Raw genomic sequence first — 17,333 nt, 5'->3', positions numbered from 1 at the left:
GGGGCTTGAACTATGCGGTTGTCTACGATATTCAAGTATCCGCAACCACTGATTTACACGATATAAATCGAGCAACAGGTTCTTAACTCGCGTCCCGAAGAATGAATAGAATTAATGTCAAGAGACACTACGCTCGGAGATATTCCGCAACACTCTTGCCCCAGCGAACCGCACTTTTGTACTTGAACATGCCGGGGGCATTTCCTGTCTTCAATCCTTCGATGGCATCTGCAAGGGCCTGTCCTGAACCCTCCTCTTTGACATCCTTTAGCGGATAGAGGTAGGTCTTGAAGCAAAACAGGACGAATCGCGTTTGGGGAAGTCGCGTGAGTGTCTGAAGCTCGATACGCAAATGAGCCTAAAAGATGATAATGTCAGTGATGGTTTTGTCAAGGAAAGCGAGGTAACTTGCCTTAGAGCAGTCTACCTCTTCGTCTGCAACGAAGTCATCACCGTCTTTGATGTGATTTCCTGAAGTGTTGATGAGGTCTCCATGTGTTTGAACCACCCACTACAGTAGAGTCAGTAATAGCCCTCACCTCAAGCAGCTACCATGTTGATACTTACGTTCATGCGCTTGACACTCTTGCCTACTTGCAGCTTTCGGAAAAATCGCTCCATGCTCGGTCCAATCTTGTCATATGATGGAACCGGATCATGAATCCCCTTCAAATCTTGGCCTAACTTAGTTGATGGATCGAAACCGGTGGGGAAGCAACATGCAAAAGCCAAGCAAACGTGCGTAGTGTCCGTCTCCTTCAAGAGGAATATGTCTTCCTCGACCGTTTCTGCAAGCGTCCGCAAGCAAATTTCAGGGTCAGAAGGGTGGCTTAGTGGAAATGTTGCGCCGGTGACCGTGTTCTGAAAGGAGCCCTTTCCGGTGGTTTTGAACATGGATGGAAAACGAGTTGGTAGGTGATGTTCGAGAAGGTATGAATAAAGTTCCTTCACAGCGACCTCACCACCTGGAAGACAGCCATGCACCGTGTTCTTGTAGTTAACAACAATAGAACGGCGAGTGGTCACTCGGTCTAGGTAATCTTGGTCAACGGTGATTAGTTCGGACAGGTCATCCGCTTGTATGCCTATTTGGACAAGATATGGTCAGCAGCGTTGGCTTTTCAGACCCATTACCTTCAAACGTACCCATTGTGATGTTATAAGTTGGCTTGAAAGGTCGCAACTGTTTCGGCTTCTCTGCTCTCCAATTAAAATCGTGGAGAGGTTCGATGGGAACTATGCCCTGCCCAGGCTTGTTCCTCCATCTGCTGAGTGTCGCCTGGTGGGCGAAATTGGAGTCAGCGGCCAAAAGGGACGTTCGCAAGCTAACTCAAAGCTTGAATGAAACTCACATTCCCTTTCTCCCACAACAGATACACAAGCCCCACGAAAATGCAGGCTGCAATGGCAGCGGCCAAGAGTGTGTGATAGGTATCTGTGTTGGGTAATCGAAACGTCATGTTGCCAGAAACCAAGTTCGAGCAAGATGTGGAAGAACAAGGAAGAAAGAAGTGTCTAGCAATGGGATCTGCCTTATATGTATGTGAAATCCACTCTGAAAATACCTGTACGTCAAAGCCTCAACCCCTCCCTGGATCGTGACCTGCCCCAACCTAGGAAACCGCAGATAAGGTACGTTAGAACCATTGTGGGGTTGGCCAGTTAGATGGCTTACCGCGTTTGCTTGTGGGTAACCCGGAATGCCCTCGCAGATATCGGCTAGGTGGTCTCGAAACGGAAGGCCCACACGAGAGATGTTACGGAGCGGTCGATCTCTTCATTGATCTCTGATGATGAAAGGATGGCTTAGGCGATCACTTGACTATCCTTTAAGATCAAAAACATGAGTTGAGGTGAGAAATACAAGCTGAGGCTGCGCTTCTGAGAACCCATTCCTTCTTGATGTGCAATCTCCCACCTCGCTTACAAGTTGCTGGACAAGGGAATCTCGGAAGTTAAAACCATCAAGATCCTAAAAGAATCATGTGTGAAGGCCTGCAGTAGTGGCTTGCAACCGGTTGAACGGTTCTGATAAGAGTGATTGGTAACCCACCAACTGGAGAGCCAAGAGGGGGAAGGTGAGCACTTGGCCGGACTTTCGGACTCTCCAGCACAATCCGGAATGTCCGAACATCCGGACTGACCGCACTTTCCGGACCATTCTTCGCATGCCACCACTATCTTCTCTTGAGCAGCGAAACGAATGGAATAAATTCATAAGATAAGAGTTATTGGACAGTATCGATGAATATTAGACGTTTTAATAGTCTTTTAACATTCTTAGTATATTTTTATGTCTTGTTTTTAAAGTCATAGTCAAGTACTAGACCCAAGGGCCTGCTTTCTGGCGTCGTGAACCATCTGGCTTGGTTTATGGTGTCCATTGAACTGTGGAGAGCGCCCGACGCAACCATAGAACAAAGCCGTAGAATGTGCACTTTAGAATCGAACCAGTAGTTTTCCTTATTTTGAGGTTATTAAAACACGATAGCCGACAGCTTAAGGTGGGCCACTTACCCGTGTTAGTGCCGCTGAATAGTCCTCGCAAAGCCTCTTCAGCAACCTTCAGGCCACCATCAATAACGGTCGCTCTTGTGCGGATTTTTCCATCCGCGATCCACTGGGCGATTTGGCGTCTGGCATCGTCAAATTCGCCCGCGTAGTCAACGACGATGAATCCTTGCAATCTAGAAAGGTTAGCTATTGCCTTGAGTATCAAGTTTTGAACTTGCCTGATACGCTTAACTGACGCCCATACCAAGTTCTAGCGAGTCCGTTAGAGGGGCCAAATCCTTGAGTTATGATGGCATCCATGGTACATACCTTGGGGCCAGTGGGCGATGCCGAGTTGTATTGACTGATTGCCCCCGACATGACAAAACGAGAAAAGAGATTGGCTCTCGAGAGGGCCAGATCTAGGATCTCTCCTCCGACTTATGATTAATGTTAAAACGATTTTCTTGCGGGCCATGGTGATCGGAGAATTCTTACCGTTGTCGAAAAAGACATCAATGAGATCCGGAGTAGCCTCCTCAAACTGACTCTTGAAGTCCGGGTCTTTGTAGTTCAGGGCTACGTCGAACCCTAGTTCCTTGATCCATTCGCACTTTTCGTCACTCCCAACGATACCCACGACCCTGGCCCCAGCAATCTTAGCGATCTGCCCAGCGACACTTCCCGTGGCGCCGGCCGCGCCTGAAATAACGACAGTCTCCCCCGGCTTTGGCTGGCCGATTTTGTTGAGTCCAAAGTAGGCAGTCAGTCCAGTCCAATGGTAGATACCCAGAAGATCGGTTATTTCGGAGCCGGGTCCTAGCTCCGGTGCTTTCTGGAATTGTTCTTCTTTGAGGATGGCTTCCTCGCGCCACCCCACTTGATCAGAGAGGACAGTATCGCCGACCTCGATCTGCGAGTTCTTTGACGCAATAACTCGAGCGAGAACGAAACCGCGCATGACCTCTCCAATCTTGACAGCTGGGAAATAAGTATCGACATCTAGAGAATCCTTGTCAGCCATATGGATTTACCTCTTGATTTGGGATACTATACCCATGAGCCATGCTCGCATCGCCGGCTCGAGACCCAGGTAGAGGGTTTTCACGAGTATCTCGCCAGCTTTCAAGTCATCCTCGGTCTGGGATGGAAGAGACTTCTGCTTAAAGGTTTGGCCAGGAATAATGTTACCGGTCGGCCTTTCAGCGAGCACTACAGAAAGGGTGGTTCCCAACATGGTTAGAAAGAAGCAAAATGTGTTCAAGATAGTTGGTATCACGTGAGATGCAAAGATTCGTGACGAATTGGAGGGCGGATAAATGGCCACCTTGAAGTAAATTTGGCGGTTATAAGCCTTTATTGACTACCTACGAATCAAGAGGGTCGGGATATCATATCGGCCACCGGAATCTCGGATACTAACAGCAATCCGAGACTCAAGACTTTCACTCTCTACGAGATAGACCATGATGAGTATTTGAACTTCTCATCGAGCCGTTAAGGGAATAAATATTACAGACAAGAGTGCCTCAAGATGCTGAATGGGGTCACAAATCGGAATAGTTAAATAATTTGACCGACGACACGGTATAAATGATAACCGCGTCCCCGGACACGGGCAAACCTCTTTGCCGAAGTGGCTTGCGCCGAAATCGCACAATCGTATCCATCCGTGATTCGACAAAGATTAATAAACAAGCGGGCTGTTTCAGTAGTCGCATGAAGAGCATTTGTTCTCTCTTTGACTGCTTCTTTGGCATTGCCGAGGCCTGTTGGGAAAGACACATGAGAGCTGTGCGCACTCACGCGATTGGCGTTTTAATTCATCAAGGTCAGCCTGTATGAATTATTAACAAGTTTCACGGGTAGTTATTGCACCGGTCCAGACAAGGAACGTTAGTATTCCGCTTCCTAAACGCTTGAGTGGGCAGTCGATGGCATCAACACCAAATTGCCCATCTCCGACCCGTTGTCTGAGCCAGAACTCCGCTACCTCAGCAACACTACAATTAGTGAGTGGTTGGACTCGTAAGATGAATTTATATTCTGAATATCATTGCGAGGAAACAGAAGATGAAGAAAATCTCCCAACTATTGTGGAAGAGTGTATGGAAACATTCCTGACGTACCGTACCAGCCATCCTCATCTGTACCCAGTGACCGAAAACACTATATGGCACTATCTAACGCGGATGGCAACTACCATCGCAATGTCTCTTTTACGTGCCTAATTTACTATCACGTGAATTGAGCATTATAGGTCGATTACGTTGAAATCCCAAGACCGTCACATACCCTACATTGCTATGGTAGCCCGGTATCCCACCAAAACGATTCGTCGCTTTGTAGCCTGCACAGGCCATGTAATAACGTTATGATACGGTGGTAAAAATTTTGTCAGCTCGAACGTCATTACTAAGGTGGTTCTGGGGTAGTCTAGACCTGATGCTGGCTGGATTGCTGCGCTATTCGGCCGAACCGGGGTCTAGACAGAGCTTCGGGTCGTGCCCGAACTATCGATAGCTTCAAGCGGTTCATAGCCGGCCATCAAGTCGATTTGTCAGAGTGAATCAGTCTAGAAGAGATTTTATCAGCTATCAATATGGCAAAGACACCCATTCCTGTTGGCTTCGTCGGACTGCCGTCCAAGCCTTGAGTTTCCAAAGCAAACATCTAGCATGTAGACCAACAAACCCAGCGAGTGGTCCTGGGCCGTGGCAGCTCATCTGCCCTACTTTGCCAAGTCAACCAACTACAAAATCGCAGCCCTGCAAAACAGCTCAGTCAAAACAGCCAAGAAGGCTGTCGATGTCCACAAGCTGGGAGACGATGTGTATGCTCACGACGATGTCCAGTCGATTGCCTCCGATCCCAACGTCGACCTGGTCGCAATTGCAGTCAAGGTTCCACTCCATGCTGCTGCTGTCGAAGCGGCGTTGAACGCTGGGAAGTCCGTATTTTGCGAATGGCCTCTGGCACGAAACGGCGCCGAGTCTGAGCGCCTTGCGTCTCTTGCCCAACAGAAGGGTGCTTAGACTCTGATCGGTCTCCAGGGTCGTCAGGATCCTGCTGTCCTGAAGGCCAAGGAGATGGTCGCGGCAGGTGATCTAGGAGATATCCTCTAGACCACCATGCTGTTTACAAGCCCTTGGTTTGGCGCTACTATGCCAGAGTCCAATGTGTACGGAGTCGACATTGAGAATGGAGCCAATCTGATGACAATCTCTGTCGGTCATTCGCTTGACGCCCTGTGCTATGTGGTTGGAGAGCTTCACGGAGTCCAAGCCACTCTTGCCAACAACCGACCAGAGGTCACTGTTACTGACGCAGCCGGAAACCCCAAGAGAAATGTCAAGAAGACCTCACACGATCACTGCTCCGTCATTGGCACTCTTCCAGGTGGCGGAGTTGCCACAGCTATCTGCCAAGGAGGCATGAGTGCCGCCGACAAGAATTTTTTCTGCGAAATCATCGGCACAAAGGGCACGCTACTCCTCGAAGGACCCATGGGCAACGTCCAGGGATTTCCACCAACCATCAAGTTCATCGACGCCAAGCCCGAAGCGAAGCCACAGCCGATCGAGGTGCCACGTGCGACGGGCTTCGAGTACAACACTGGCAAGGCTTGGGATGCGTTTGCTGGGGACAGGTCGGGAGAGGCTCCTGATTTCCAGGTCGCTCTGACACGACATCGGATGTTGGAGGCGATCTATAGGAGCAATGAGAAGGGAACAAGGGAGGATTATGTTTAATTCCTGTCGTTGTCACTTGTGACAGCTGTAAATTTTATTGATCTGCTATTATGCCATTGACGCCTGGCTATAAGCTTTTGATTATATTAAACATGCATTGACTCTGTTGCGCTGCTCTGTGAAGCTGCCTGAGCCCTCACCGAGTCTTGATGAGCCGGTTATAAATCCTATGAATTACCCCAACGGGAAGCGGCAAATTTCACGGCAACCAAACTGGAATGTATGGGTACTGTAGCCGTGTTCAACTGTCAAGGACGTGATTGGGTTATATCCGAGGCCTCTTCAGGCCAACTGCCTTTATTGGCAAGATCTACAAGTGCACTGTCGCATTCTACTTGGAACCGAGATCAGAACCGACATAGCGGCTCGGCTCGTCCGTTTCGCCGCCACCTTGATTGCCAGGTGCCCAAGAGGCACGGCTGAGTGTAACCTATAAATACAAATTAATATTGGGTAATTCAAGGCTGTGAGATAGATAGTGCCTCAAAAACGCCCGCAAAAATCCCCATAGTACCACGACCAGGGTTGCTACTATCCGGACCCATAGACCCATAGTAAGCAGGCTTATCTCGCCTTTCCACAGTTTCCCTGCTGTTCCCGGCGTGTGTACACAAGTAGCAAGCGAGAACGGATAGACGGCCGGTTATGGTATGGCGGTATCGTCAATGAACAAAAGGTCCGGACCGTTAACTCAGCCTTAATTTAAGGCAAATGCAACCTTCCTTAGTAGGTGTATCGGAGTAACCAAAACAAGTGATAGTAAGCATCGTACTGAGAGGAGGGGATGACGGTTCTTGGCGTCGGATGATATAGAAGATCTAGTTGACAAAGGTTAAATATAAGCATACGGGACTCACCGTTTGGCAGAGCTATTGTAAAGTCATTACACTCTTCTTCACTCCTTTCCAGGGCCAGCCATCAACATGAGGCTCCTTTCTTTACTCTTGGCGATATCTCTCGCCGCCCACGCCCAAGCCAGGGCAGTCTTTGCACACTTTATGATTGGGAATACGGAACAGTACACAAATGCTGATTTTGTTAATGATATCACAAAGGCCCAAGAAGCTCACATCGATGGCTTTGTGTTGAACATTGCATACGATGACCCCACCAACGATCGTTCTATCCCCATGGCTTTCGATGCAGCCGGCAGCCTGGGCTTCAAACTACTATTCTCTTTCGACTATGCCGGCAATGGAGACTGGCCAATGGACCAGGTCATTAGCCTCATCAACAAGTACAGCTTGCATTCTGCTCACTTCAAGCGTGGTTCTCAGCCATTGGTGTCCACATTTGAGGGCTTCAAGAGGGCTAGTGACTGGAGTACAATCAAGGACAAGACCAGCTGCTTTTTCATGCCGAGTTGGTCTTCTGTGGGAGCGAAGCGAGCTGTCAGAACCGGCGAGACGGATGGTCTCTTTAGCTGGGCAGCCTGGCCTGAGGGTCCGAACAAGATTGACATGGAGGTTGATGCATCCTACCTGATTTTCTTGAACGGGTCATCATACATGATGTAAGTCATCCAGATGAGAGTCGTATTCACATGGGACTTGCTAACTCTTTCATGAAAGGCCAATTTCTCCCTGGTTCTACACCAACCTTCCCGGCTACAACAAGAACTGGCTCTGGCGTGGAGATTCGCTGTGGCATGATCGCTGGAATCTGGCCTTTACCCTTGTCTCCCAAGACCAGTGGCCAGGCCAACCAGAGTATCTGCAGATCATCTCGTGGAATGACTATGGAGAGTCTCATTACATTGGTCCTCTGAACGACAAAGCCTACGTCGCCTTCGACATTGGCGAGGCTCCCTACAACTACGTCAAGGGCATGCCTCATGACGGCTGGAGAAAGTTGCTTCCATACGCAATCGACACCTTCAAAAACGGAATCGCCACCATCAACCAAGAGGTTCTTGTGGCTTGGTACCGAACCACTCCGGCCTCGGCATGCGGCACCGGCGGGACAACGGGAAATACGGCAGCTCAGCTGCAGCCTGAGATGCCACCCGGAGAACTCTCCCAAGACAAGATCTTTTTCTCAGCCTTGCTGACGTCCCTGCTGACTCCAAGAGTCACGATCGACGGCCAGAGGCGTGTCGTTAACTGGGACGATGCTCCTTACGGTTATGTGGGCATGTATCACGGCAGCTTTGCATATGAAGGCCGTGTTGGCAAGGTTCTCATCGAGCTCGTTGACAATTCAGGTGCTGTTGTTGCTACGCTCAATGGTGCTGACCTTACAAAGACCTGTGAAAAGGGAATCACCAATTGGAATCCCTGGGTTGGAAGTACTACGACGACGAGATCCGTTTCTGCAGCACCGGCATTGTCTCTGTCAAAGCAGCAGTGTATGAAGGGTACTGGACGAGACGGGTTCAAGGAGCTTTGCGAGTTTACATGTTCCTTTGGTTATTGTCCGTAAGTGAGAGAACAGATCACCAAAACAGATCATGATAGCTAACCAGATGCGCCCAACAGTCCAGGCCCGTGTACCTGCACCAAGCTGGGCAAGGCTCTGGATACACCGGACCCTAAGAATGTTGATGGCTACCCCCTTGCCGGATCAGACTGCACCTACAAAGGTCTTTGTTCGTATGCTTGTAACTACGGCTACTGTCCGCCCAAGTTTTGCACCACGGCCTCTTCGGCCAAGGACAAGTGTGTCATTCCACCCGAAGCAGCAGACCCTGAAGACTCGGACGATGCCTGCACCTCAGGAACTGGAACAGGCAACTTTGAAGGACTCTGTAGTTTCTCGTGCGGACGTGGCTACTGTCCCCAGCCTCAATGCAAGTGCACAGGACGTGGCCCGGCCATAACACCTCCGCCTGCCACCTCTGCTGGAGGATACCCAGCAAAGGGTCTTTTGGGTGCACTGGCCTCTGTAACTTTGCCTGCTCCCGCGACTACTGCCCGCCGGGTGCTTGTTCCAAGGCCAACCCTTACGGTGCTCTCTTCAAGGAGGAGCTTCGGACGTGCGATTCTTCTGATGAGAAGAGTGAGTTCCCTGGACCCACTTTTGCTAGATACGAACTGACACTTGGTCTAGGCGCCTGGAACTGCCCCAATCTCAACTGCTACAAAGCTGATACTCTGACCAACACTGTCAAGGAACGGTGGGACTCTGTCGGTGCAGGAGAGTTCTTCAATTATACGGCTGAGTGGTTTTACTATCAAAATGAGGTTGCCATTGGCGGTAACACAATGTTCTACGGCTCACCCTTCTAGGATCAGTACATTCGTTCCATTGCCTACTTCTACGGCGGCCGTGACTCGAATGGGGCGAATAGGGCAGCAGACAACTACGACTGCGACATTATTGGAACTAACGCATGGTATGTACTTGTAAAGCACTGTCTTGTTACAGCAACTGATCATGGTAAAAATCTAGCACAAACCCCTTCAAGTGTGGAACGACTCAATACCCTGGCATGGATCTGGTCTTTGCCTCGTTCTCCAACTTGCACAACTTCATCACCAATATGTACCTTTCGATAGATGGTGTTGCCGCCAGCGCGGCAGCGAACTCGGCCACGGTCAGTAAAGTCCATCGCTCCTTGACTCTCTTACTAACCACTCAATCAGATTGCCAACAAATTTGGTGACCCCAAGTTGGACGAGGGTCTCAAGTTCCTGCAGGAGTTCTCGGAATATTTTGGCCTCAGTATGCAGGTCGCTGGTGGCTCATTCTGGAGCAAGGTAAGTGGGAAGACCAAATCTGATTGAAACGTGCTAACGGTAATAAGATGATCACGGATCCAAATGCTTTCAAGGCATTTGGAGAAGTTGTTTCAAGGGTCGAACAGCTCTCCGGTACCGTCGAGACCTTCACATCCCTCTACAGCACTATTTCCGAGGCACAGACCGAAGAGTAAGGCACCAAATCACCCTTCTGATAACATCCCATACTCACAGATTAACAGGGCTATGAATGCGCTTGAGATCCTCACAGATGTCAGCAAAGCAGGCGACGAGTTTGCCAAGCAGGTTCGCCAGACGCTTGACAAATTCATGAAGCAGATCTTTGATGGAAGCTACCTGTCAACAAGACGCCTTTACCCCATGATTGCCGACGGAACTTGGCTCGACGCCCCCAAAGTTTCCATCTTTGACTTCCACAAGAACATCGAACCCATCATGAACGCCATGCTCATCAACAAGGCCTGGACCACCGGCGCCAACGGAAATGCCATTGTGATTCTCGTTAAGGAGGGTCATGTGACATACCCCCAGCCTCGACGTGGCAACGCTGCTCTCATGACCAACGACGACGGTGAGGCTACGCAGCACTTTTACACGAGTGAGACGGGCGAGAAGTGGACGCTGTGGATAGCCCAAGTCGACGTCTGCACGCAGAACCGCTGTGATCGTCGGTTCAAGGCGCCCAAGGGTCTCGACGAGATCAGAAAGGAGAACGACTTTGGCGTTACCATCGAAAACATGATTCTATCACCTTTCTTCAACTGGCGGAGACAGGGTAACCAGAACTATCATCCGACAAAGCTTGATCCATACGCCAAGAATGGTGACAAGTCGGCGTCGTCGCAGGTCCCATTTTCAGTTGGCCTCAACCATCCCGGCGCCATCCCGATCCCAGTCTGCGATATCGAGACGGCTTGGCAGAACATTGCCAAGTGGTGGAGGGACCCCAGCGAAGCTCCTTGTGATTACTATCCCTGCTGCAGTTACTAGTCTCAAACGTAGGCTTAGTAAAACCTAGTTCGCTGTTTTTAAATGGAGTGTACATTGTGTTCGGGGATATGTAGCACCGACTTGGCTATCTGGGCCTTGACAGACTTCTCTTGTATACGTGGAAACGGCCAACAATCATTATCTTCATCACCATAGGCACCACACTCTAGCTCGTGGTTTTCTTCTGTATTAATTAATTAATTAATGCCAAATTTTGCCTTTTATGGCCGCCAAATGAGGGGTTCTTACAGGCTCTCCATTTTCAGAGACCGTTGAAAGTGCTAAGTAGGTAGGGATTGTAGAAACGTATGTTCTGTTCCGCACATATGATAAGATGATATCGATGACGTCCGTATTTTAACCGCGTGTGATTATTTGATGCTTGCCCGCTATCCAAGTACCCATAATTTGGCAGTCTCCCATCTAGAACCCCTTTATGTCAAGGCTGGGGGAAGTTTGAGCACAAGCATTCCAACCCTACACACCATCAAGCATGAAGCAAGAATATCTGGCATACTATGCAGAAGCGCCCCTATCAAATTTGGAATTACCATCCCCAAAATGCCCCTTTCGCGCGTCCCCCGGTAAGATGGAGCGAGTCATTGCAAGCGCCGCTGACGGAAAGCTCCAGGCCAACCTTGGCGCCACACATGGTTTCCACGTGGCTCTCTACGGTGAACATCACATGCTCTACACAACGTCTGGCTCATCTGATTTGGAGATGGTTGCCGCTAAATGCAGCAGAGGCAACGATCAACAAGACCAAAGGGTTGCAATGTCAGACTTTAGGGCAGACCCTGTCTGCTCTTCCCCGGGATAATCGGCAGTTCCCCGCGTGTTCCATCCGTTCTGGAGACAATTCTCCCTTTTCATCGTTGCCATTTGACCTTTCTGCGCGTATGGATTCAAGAATTGGACCAGCTGTGAGAGTGTTGATACCAGGTACTCCTCCGCCCCCTGCTGATCTTAATCCTCATCGCGCCTGAGGCTTCCTTGCGCGCGGTCACGCACCAATTCAGCCGAGAGCCGTTCGACCGACAACAACATGTCTAGTGAGGTTCCAACGTTGATAGGCGTGAGCTCGATGCTTCTGGCGCTGGTTACGATATTCGTCACGATCCGGTTCTTCGTGCGTAGCGTTCTGCTACGGAGCCTCGACTGGGACGATGGTAAGGACCCCAGTTTCCGTTATTGCCAGTCATGGAGTCTAACGTGGGGAAAGCACTCGTCCTTCTCAGCTGGGTAAAGCACTTGTTCTTGATACCTTGAATACTCGCTCATCCTTCTAGTGCCTCATGATGGTCTTCTTGAGCACAGTAATAGCCAGTGAGTCCAAAAAGTCAAATTGTAACGTGCTCTGGCTGATAGCTATCCCAGTGACCAGAGCCGGCTTGGGATCCTATGTCGCTACGGTATCGGAGGACCACCTCCGTAAGTTTTTGGAGGCAAGAGACTCAATGTCATGAGATATCTTTGCGATAGCTAACCTCTACAACAATAGCTCCGAGTCGTCATCTCGCTTGCCTATGTCTGGGGCTTTGTCACCGTCAAAATGTCTTTTGCGGTTCTCTACCTCAGATTACTTCCTGGCACCATCTATCGACGGCTGAACCAGGTATTGCTAGTTTTACTACTTGCCCAAGGCCTTGAAGAGTCCTTGGTTGTTATTTTTAGGTGCACTCCAGTTGACAAAGCATGGAAGCCCTCCAAAAAGGGGCATTGCCTAGACTTGAGAAGTTTTTACTACACCTCTGTAAGGCCAAGACCAAGAAGAACTTCGCGGCACAGATGCTGACAGTAGCAGTTCGGTATCAAACTCGTTACAGACATCGTCCTCTTTGCTCAGCCGATCCCGATGGTTTGGAGAATGCAGCTCTCTAGAACAAAAAGGATAGGTGTGGTGTTGATGCTTTCACTCGGCCTGTTGTAAGTCCACCAAATACCCATGCACGAGACAAAACTGATGAGCGTAGCGTCTGTGTCATATCGATCGTCAGAGTTACCTACATTTCCGTGCTAAATACCGATGTCACACGTAAGTAGCCGACTTAATCACGTTGAATATCCGCCCCTGACAATACAAGGTGCCATTGTATCGTCCCTTCTTTGGTCTGAGGTCGAGGTCAGCGCACTTGTCCTCTGCGCCTGCATTCCCTCACTCCGGCCATTCCTTCGATGTTTCCCAAGACTCAACAAAGCACTCGGACTCTCATCGGGTGAGGACTCGAACATGCGGTACAACCGACGTGTGAGCCAAAATCGGCGGCCGGTGCTGTTGACGAGCCAGAGCGGCAGCCATAAACACTCGCGACGGGCAACATGTGAGTCATCAGAGGTTAGACAGGCTGAGGGGGATTCTGATGAGTAGCCCAGAAGATCATTAGAGCTGGATTCTAGATACGGGGAGAATCGACCTCTGAACCTACACGACAAAATTTTGGATTAGACCAGATAATGGAGGAGGATGAATTTCGCAGATTCGCCGCACAGGGTGTGTAAAAGCTTCGGCACTGAGAACATCTATCTTGGTTCACTCGAAATATTAGAGATTTCCGATCTGCAGGCTCTGCGGTATGGACTCACTGATGCAAGACCACGTTGCAGATCTGACTCTTCTATTAGGCCGGAATGCCTTCAATTGGTGAATCAACTGGTCTTCTCACCCAATGAGCAAAAGCGATACTTTTTCGCTGCTGAGTAAGATGGTCCGTCGGGTGTTCCTTGCTTATGTCCCTCAGCCTTGCTGCTTGGTCGCATTTCAGCCTAAAATATCGATGCCTAACGCAATAATCACCTCATCCACCTACTTGTATAGTCTTATTCCTTGTTGATCTCAGCGAATCAAGACTCTCAATCGCGCATTGACACAAACGGAGTATCAGAGACTCAGACACAGTTAACCGCATTGCCGGATGTACTAGCTGCTCAGCCGTTCGCAACCAGCCGCTCGCAACTGGAGGCAACACTGAAGCACGCCAGCTTACACCCCGCCTCATTAGCCACGACCCCCGCCTTGGTATGGTTAGGTAGATAGTGAATGTGCGAGTTCAACTGCAAGCTCCCGATAAAATCTGAACAGCCAACCAACGCAAGATGGATTTAAGGCTCATCTTGAATTCGATGTGTCCAACGTCAGAAGCCAAGGGCACGCAACCTCAAAATCTACAACATACTCCTACGACCTACCACTATACTCCTCTGAAACATCCGGATGAGATACGCCTACTCATAATCGAGCCCGGAAGGCCGTCAGAAGCCGTGAAATGCAACCTTGTTCATACTCGGCTTTCTCACACGCCGTCATATGAAGCCTTGTCATACACATGGGGGACGGAGGAAAGGCCAAGTCAGATCTATTGTGGGCAAGATGTACACATTTCAGTTACTCAAAACTGCCTTGAAGCCATCGAGAGCTTGCGGTACAAAGATCGCCAAAGAGTCACATGGATAGACGCAGTTTGCATCGATCAGCCTAGCATTGCTGAGCACGGCCACCAGGTTGCAATCATGCCGTCTATCTACCGGCAGGCAAAAAAAGTGATTGTATACTTAGGTGAGTCCACAGAAGACAGTGGCATCGCTATGGAATATCTCAAAAGCCACGAATTCATCAACGATGATGCAACATCCTTCTCACCCTCACACTCCCAACTGGCCTTAGGGAAGCTTCTTTCGCGTCCTTGGTTCTCTCGGCTATGGGTCCTTCAGGAAGTATTCATGTCTGCATCTGCAGACGTGATCTGCGGTCACAAGAGCGTTCCTTGGGCCTGTTTCCGGCGGCTTGCGAAATGGAATCCTCAAAACTCGCCCCAAAAAATACCCCTTGTTATGTCTGTCAACAGTTATCGCAGCAAACAAAATCTTTCTATTCAGGACTTCTTCAGAATTCTCTGCAATACCCGCGATTGCGGTTGTAAGGACCCTCGAGACCGAATATTTGCCCTCTTTTCGATGGGGCCAGAGGACCTGCACAAAAGTCTGAATATCGATTACAAAGAGTCTACTGAGACAGTTTTTACAAATACAGCCATCTATCTAATCAACTCTATCGGTCTAGATGCGTTGTGTGGTGTGGGAGGAAGAGAGGGGAGCAGCAGTCTACCTTCTTGGACCTGACTGGAGGATACCAGTCGGGTCAACACCAATGATGGATTTGGTGGACGAAGCTGGCTCTGCCGGGGGGAGGCGGCATGGCCAAGTCTTCCAATCCTTTAACTCGCACCAGACGGGGCAACAGACTGTTCTTCAGACTTTTGGCTGCCACTTTGGTAATGTTGAATCTATGGGAGACATCTTCTTGCCAGACCGAAGCAACTTGGGCATGTCATTGGCCAAGGTTGGAAAGATTTCACTGGCAATAAAACCTCGAACCTCCAATCCTTGATTTACAGGCAGTCATTCTTTCGGACTCTGTACATGGACGCTAAGACCACCACTTCATGGGCTGGGAAGCGTCTAGAGGAACGACCGGGCAACTCGCATGCCTCAATCGGTGATGACGATGACATAGAAGAATTTTCTGGAAAGATTGTGGACAAAAAAATATACTTGGAGAAGAACTTGGAGCAGGTGGTGGACGCATGGGACAAACTACAACAAGAGCTGTCTTGCGAGAGCTTCCCGTTCGCGAAGCGGAAGAGACTCTATTCCTGCTGCACAGGACGCCGGCTATGCAAGACTCAACAGTCGTTTATTGGGTTGGTCCCAGCCCAAACCCAGCAAAAGGACGAAATATTTATCCTAAGAGGAGCAAGATGTCCTTTTGCTCTTCGCAGGGAACATGATCGCTACTTCATGGTCGGGCCTTGCTTTGTTTGGGAAGCTATGGCTAGGCGGCATTCTCGTGCCCAATTCACGAAAATTGATATTTGGTAGACGTGTGCCGGGATTATCGGAATAGGTGTCGAATATATAATGTTGCCATTGTTATGGCTCTCAGGACCATAAAACCAAGCACTTCTTGCAGTATCATCAGCGAGAAGGCTCAGTTCAAAGTCTTTGATTGCAAAGTAGACCACGAGAAACCAGGGGCATTTTTCTCAGTGACTAATTGGTCTAGCACCTGGTCGTACGGAACTCTCGGCTACACCACAGACCTCTTTGTTGTGGGACACGACAAACCTTATCGTAATTGCAATGAAGCTGGGTTCCATCTTTCTCTTGACCGCTTCCGGCCTCTTGGTTAACTGCCGACCTACTGCAATCGCAATGGCAGGCGGTGTAGCGCGACGGAGTTCCGGGAGATAGTGCTCATATCTAAGTTTTACTAGGTTAATCACGAGGAACTAGCCTTTGGCTCGGGTTATCCGAGGTCGGCAAGGTAACTTGCCAAGAAATAAAAGGAGTCAAAACACATTTTGGCTTACGTGGACAAGCTTGAGCTCAGTCGAGATCTCTTACTATATAACTCTCATCTTTGCTAAATTTTAGGGAGCAACTTCCTAGTCCCCTCACCAGCATATCCTTTACTACCACGGAACTCCATAGCACACAATGAAAATCCAGACATCTACCCTTGTTTTCTTCCTCCCCGCAGTCTTGGGCTGGTGGGTGCGTATCAGACTCGTCCTCGCACATTGACAATTGCTAATGCCGCGCAGAACTGCAACTTGCCCGCTGGCACTGGAGACTATGGCACCTGCGTCGAAGATGGAAATGCTGGAACCGCACTCCCTTGTACCAACGTAAGTTCCGTTTCCGACTCCTCAGGTACACTAGATACATGCTGACGCGAAGGACCCGCTCAGGACCATCCCTGCAAGAGGCAGGGCAACGGATGCATTGACGTTGGCGGTGCTACTGCCCACTGTTCTTGAGACAATTCGGCTTTAATCTCATTATTAAAGGGATGCCGTGGTATTCTTGGCGATAGACAAATGCGTGAATAACCTTACATCGAAGAGTGGTACGACAGTACTGGGAGTACCCTCGTTCGGAGGATACTGTTCGTGTCAGTATATAGTCTTGAGTGCAACTGAAGATATATATCAATGTCATATTTCCGCCGTTCTCGTGATCTCACTCTCAAAGCACCTCGATCTTTTTTTTTTCTTTTTTTTCAGATATTAGGTTCACCAACTTTTGTGCACAAGTGTCTTGAGACAGTGACGGGAGAGCGTCAGACCCCCGTTTTCGAACCCAAGGAATCCAGGAAAAGAATCCTTCGCTGGCAATGACAGAAAGTATAAATCAAGGCTAGTGAGTTAGAGTTTATCATCGGTAATAACCGTCCTAGTGACACTATGACCGGGGTTGGTAGAGAGACCCATCTTGTGTCGATCGTTATTTGTTTCGGCATTTGCGGGCTTGACAGGTTTCCAACGATGGACTGGGTGGCGGTACTTGTGGAGGAGTGGATACGACAGGTCTTTATCTTCGCTTGCTTCATTGACAAACG

The 17,333-nt window shown here is 49.4% G+C and overlaps 6 protein-coding genes and 1 pseudogene across 7 annotated transcripts, besides 1 other annotated feature; 5 read left to right on the top strand and 2 right to left on the bottom strand.

The window, feature by feature from the left end:
* Positions 1-127: 127 nt before the first annotated feature.
* Positions 128-1,324, bottom strand: NCS54_01355000 (Hypothetical protein; the record flags this gene model as incomplete). Its single annotated transcript, XM_053158737.1, has 4 exons — positions 128-358; positions 428-511; positions 568-1,085; positions 1,147-1,324. The coding sequence occupies 4 exons, from the start codon at positions 1,322-1,324 to the stop codon at positions 128-130; spliced, it is 1,011 nt and encodes a 336-aa protein (XP_053014712.1).
* Positions 1,325-2,439: 1,115 nt separating this feature from the next.
* Positions 2,440-3,730, bottom strand: NCS54_01354900 (Putative NADP-dependent oxidoreductase YfmJ; the record flags this gene model as incomplete). Its single annotated transcript, XM_053158736.1, has 6 exons — positions 2,440-2,462; positions 2,518-2,687; positions 2,751-2,764; positions 2,824-2,933; positions 2,992-3,495; positions 3,550-3,730. The coding sequence occupies 6 exons, from the start codon at positions 3,728-3,730 to the stop codon at positions 2,440-2,442; spliced, it is 1,002 nt and encodes a 333-aa protein (XP_053014711.1).
* Positions 3,731-5,095: 1,365 nt separating this feature from the next.
* On the top strand, positions 5,096-5,528 carry NCS54_01354800 (GFO-IDH-MocA domain-containing protein; the record flags this gene model as incomplete). Its single annotated transcript, XM_053158735.1, has 2 exons — positions 5,096-5,125; positions 5,178-5,528. 2 exons carry the CDS (start codon positions 5,096-5,098, stop codon positions 5,526-5,528), a joined length of 381 nt encoding a protein of 126 aa, XP_053014710.1.
* Positions 5,529-5,624: 96 nt separating this feature from the next.
* On the top strand, positions 5,625-6,245 carry NCS54_01354700 (GFO-IDH-MocA domain-containing protein; the record flags this gene model as incomplete). Its single annotated transcript, XM_053158734.1, has 1 exon — positions 5,625-6,245. One exon carries the CDS (start codon positions 5,625-5,627, stop codon positions 6,243-6,245), a length of 621 nt encoding a protein of 206 aa, XP_053014709.1.
* Positions 6,246-7,156: 911 nt separating this feature from the next.
* NCS54_01354600 lies at positions 7,157-10,936 on the top strand (annotated as a pseudogene). The gene is made up of 10 exons: positions 7,157-7,758; positions 7,817-8,662; positions 8,723-9,128; positions 9,179-9,242; positions 9,294-9,370; positions 9,473-9,579; positions 9,636-9,780; positions 9,830-9,943; positions 9,991-10,115; positions 10,168-10,936.
* Positions 7,157-10,936: a sequence feature.
* A 1,045-nt stretch (positions 10,937-11,981) lies between these two features.
* Positions 11,982-13,304, top strand: NCS54_01354500 (Hypothetical protein; the record flags this gene model as incomplete). Its single annotated transcript, XM_053158733.1, has 8 exons — positions 11,982-12,105; positions 12,159-12,178; positions 12,226-12,262; positions 12,321-12,367; positions 12,438-12,689; positions 12,741-12,862; positions 12,910-12,971; positions 13,021-13,304. 8 exons carry the CDS (start codon positions 11,982-11,984, stop codon positions 13,302-13,304), a joined length of 948 nt encoding a protein of 315 aa, XP_053014708.1.
* Positions 13,305-16,429: 3,125 nt separating this feature from the next.
* On the top strand, positions 16,430-16,752 carry NCS54_01354400 (Hypothetical protein; the record flags this gene model as incomplete). The annotated part of the gene is made up of 3 exons (XM_053158732.1): positions 16,430-16,486; positions 16,537-16,620; positions 16,684-16,752. 3 exons carry the CDS (start codon positions 16,430-16,432, stop codon positions 16,750-16,752), a joined length of 210 nt encoding a protein of 69 aa, XP_053014707.1.
* Positions 16,753-17,333: the final 581 nt, after the last annotated feature.

This window comes from Fusarium falciforme, chromosome 11 (assembly GCF_026873545.1).
Source record: "Fusarium falciforme chromosome 11, complete sequence".
NCBI lineage: Eukaryota > Fungi > Ascomycota > Sordariomycetes > Hypocreales > Nectriaceae > Fusarium > Fusarium falciforme.
The sequence above is the reverse complement of the archived record's forward strand: the minus strand, read 5'-3'. Positions and strand labels throughout refer to the sequence as shown.